We start from the raw sequence: 3,448 nt of genomic DNA on the forward strand, positions 1-3,448 counted from the left end.
TGTAGCAGTACAATAAAGAAGAAAGAACTTGGGCTTCCCTGGTGGCGCAGTGGTTGAGAGTCAGCCTGCCGATGCAGGGGACACGGGTTTGTGCCCCGGTCCGGGAAGATCCCACCTGCCGCGGAGCGGCTGGGCCCGTGTGCCGTGGCCACTGAGCCTGTGCGTCTGGAGCCTGTGCTCCGCAACGGGAGAGGCCACAACAGTGAGAGGCCCACGTACCACAAAAAAAAAAAAAAAAAAAGAAAGAAAGAAGAAAGAACTTGAGTAAATTTTTTAAATCTTTTATTGTTTTTCCCAGAGAACAAAGGAAGTAGCATAAACCATTGAGACCACATTTAACAAGTGCAATTTTAACATAGTAAATGTGATGCATATGTAATTCTTTGTAACAAAATGGTCAAAACCTTTAAAAGGTACAGTATAAGCATCTGCAAATCTTAGCAGGGCAGTGCATTTTTTTTTTTAAGCTGCATGATGAGTTTATATTCAAAGAGCTCAAATATGTTTTCAGAACTTTCAAAGTATAAATCATTGTTAAGTTTGCCTTTACTCTTTTTTTTAACATCTTTATTGGAGTATAATTGCTTTACAATGTGCCTTTACTTTTAAAGGATGTATTTTTATAAAAACTAGAAATAAGGAATTTACCTAGTTCCTGGCTTCTTCATCAATCCAAAACATATACTTAGAAATATAATACTAGAGATATAATACTCTTAATAAACTAGATAATAAATACCATAAAAATCAAAAGTTTAATGAGTAAGTTGTGACATTATGTCATACTAAGAAGACATCAAATATCTAAATGTATAGGAAAAGAATACATTAGTCCTTATAGAACTCATACATTTAGAAACTCTAAATAAGGAAATATATTCTACACAGATAACTGTATAATACATACAGATTTCTAATGCAATATAACTTAAATAGCTAACCAGGGTCAAGAGTAAGAAAATTCTCTAACATATTCTTCAAGAAACAATACTAAAGTAGTTCCTATTTCATGAAAGAGTGAGAATAACAGTTTATCTCCATATACAGCATTCTAATGAAATATCATTCCCACATTAAAGACACAGCTTTTTCCATAGCACTATAAGAACTATATTCTAGAAATACAATAGTCACTTTGAAAGATTAACAACCAGTGATTCTTGATTCACAATTTAGTTAATTGCCAAAGATTTCAGTAGCACAGCAGATAAAATAACAGAAATAAGGAGCAGGAAATACTATGCTAAACACACCATAAACTGAGCAGAAAGCTGCAGGGACAAACATAGTTTCCCTCCTCTCATCTCTCTCTCATAGTGGGAAATTCATACAGAAACCTAACTCACTGGAGAAAATCAGCCCTTGCTTCTTGTCTTCACTGGGTCCAGAGATCCCCAGAAAACTCTTCTGCTGAAGAACTGGGCAATTTTTCCAATGCACGGTCCTTTCTCTTAATTTTTCTTGTTTCCACTGTTGGGAAAAGAATTACATCAGTATAACCAAATTTCCACACACCTGTCTACCCCAACTTGTTTTCAAAACAGAGTCGAGGGTCAATAAAAAGCAAAGGGTGGACTCAGGGTCCCTAGTAACAACAACAACAAATACATCTCAGCGGTGAGTTCTGTGTAACCTCCTAGGCAACTACACATGACACTTGTGATAAGGGTTTTCCCAGGACATTCTAGAACAACTTTCGCCCCTTCTCCCCGAACATCCTTTTTTTTTTTTCTTTTTTTTTTTTTTTCTAAGCGTGGCTGGAATGTGGTTGCCAAATCCCACGTGGAGAATAAGGACTTTGAGGAGTCCGCACTCCAAGAGACATTCAGAAACCAAAAAGATCAAGGTGACAGGTACCTGTCCAACATTTTCTGGATGACCTTCTTGATCAGAGGAGCTTCTGGGTCCAGACAGACTTCCTTTCTGTTCTTCAAGGTGGCTCTGCAGAGAGAAAAGAAGGATGCGCCCATGAGCTGCGGGCGCTGAAGTCAGGGCTGGGGAGACATCACTCTTGCCAAGGTCACAGTGGACAGCGCTTACACCACTTCCACCTTGGAGCACTTACACCACTTCCACCTTGGAGCACTGCGGTCCTGGGGCGATCACCTGCAGATTACTGACCATTTTGGGATGAATCCCCGGTGTGGTGGTTAAGCACATGCAACGCAGCTCTCTCACTATGGCCGCGACAGGACCCGCTGGGGTAGAAAGAGAGACACGGTTATGGGCAGGTTGCTGGGAGATCTCTTCCCCAGCCAGTCCGCCCGGGACATTTCCCCACGCCCGGGACGCCGCGGCCGCCTGGCAGGCGGGGCCGCTCCGCCTGTCGGGTGCGTCCGGCTGGCGGTGAGCTCTCACCGCTGGCGAGGGGCCCTGGCGGTGTGAGCAGCAGCAGCGCGAGCAGCAAGCACAGTGAGCCCGAAGGGCCGGGGATGCGGGCGGCGCGGCTGGATAGAAGTCTCATAGTGGCGAAGAGACAGCGAGAGGGGTTCAGGAGGGAGAAGGGGTGGGATTTGAAGCTCTAGAGCACCGTGACTTTTTCGGGTCCTCCGCATCCCTTTTATCTGCACTCGCCCCTTCCTCCCGGCAGGAAATTCAATCTTTGGGATGCTTGGGAAATTCCCTGGACTGAAGCGGGGCGGGGCAAAGGAGGCTGAGTGGAGCGGGGTTAGGCAGTGGGGTTTGGGGAGGGCGGCTGGAAGCCGCTGACTGCACCCGTTCCGCAGTGGACGAGTCAGCTCGCCCCGCGGCGGATGGAGTGCTGCGCTGCTCCCGCTGGAAGTGAGAAGCAGTCCTGCGGAGACTTCATCCTCGGGGCCAGCCTGGGCTAGCGAAAGCCAGCTTCTCCTGGGATACAGAGTCTTCTCAGAGATGCCCGTCGTCTCCATCTAAACAGGAAGACTGGGAACAAAGTAGCCCGGAGGTTTGACTTTAGAAAGATTTCTGAAATTCCTTTCTAATTATTATTAGTATTATTATTCAGGAAATGTAAGCCGTGATTAAAACTGTGCCAAACTCCAAGACCTTGCACTCCTGCTTGCAGACAGACCATTCTAGGTTCTTCAAATTAGTTTATAATTCTCTGGTCTTCAGCCAGCATTAGAAGCCAAGATAATACGATGAAAGTACCTCTACTCCCACTTGAAGTCAGTGGGAGGAACAGGCTCCAAAATCAAGTCTACTTACTGGAAATTCTATACTTAGTTTTGCAAACATGAGTGTCAAGATGGTTTAACAAAAATCTTCAAAAATCACCCAGCACGGCTTCCCTGGTGGCGCAGTGGTTGAGAGTCCGCCTGCCGATGCAGGGGACACGGGTTCGTGCCCTGGTCCGGGAAGATCCCACATGCCGCGAAGCGGCTGGGCCCGTGAGCCATGGCCGCTGAGGCTGCGCGTCTGGAGCCTGTGCTCCGCAACGGGAGAGGCCACAACAGTGAGAAGCCCGCGT

The 3,448-nt window shown here is 46.1% G+C and overlaps 1 protein-coding gene across 1 annotated transcript; it reads right to left on the reverse strand.

The window, feature by feature from the left end:
• Window positions 1-328: 328 nt before the first annotated feature.
• Window positions 329-2,574, reverse strand: CXCL6 (C-X-C motif chemokine ligand 6). Its single transcript, XM_082644522.1, has 4 exons — window positions 2,359-2,574; window positions 2,066-2,198; window positions 1,858-1,941; window positions 329-1,470 (listed from the first exon to the last, which is right to left on the reverse strand). The coding sequence occupies exons 1-4, from the start codon at window positions 2,462-2,464 to the stop codon at window positions 1,452-1,454; spliced, it is 342 nt and encodes a 113-aa protein (XP_082500648.1). The 5' UTR covers window positions 2,465-2,574; the 3' UTR covers window positions 329-1,451.
• Between the last annotated feature and the right edge of the window lie 874 nt (window positions 2,575-3,448).

This window comes from Mesoplodon mirus (assembly GCF_964341445.2).
Source record: "Mesoplodon mirus genome assembly, chromosome: 2".
In the NCBI taxonomy this organism is placed as follows: Eukaryota; Metazoa; Chordata; class Mammalia; order Artiodactyla; family Ziphiidae; genus Mesoplodon; species Mesoplodon mirus.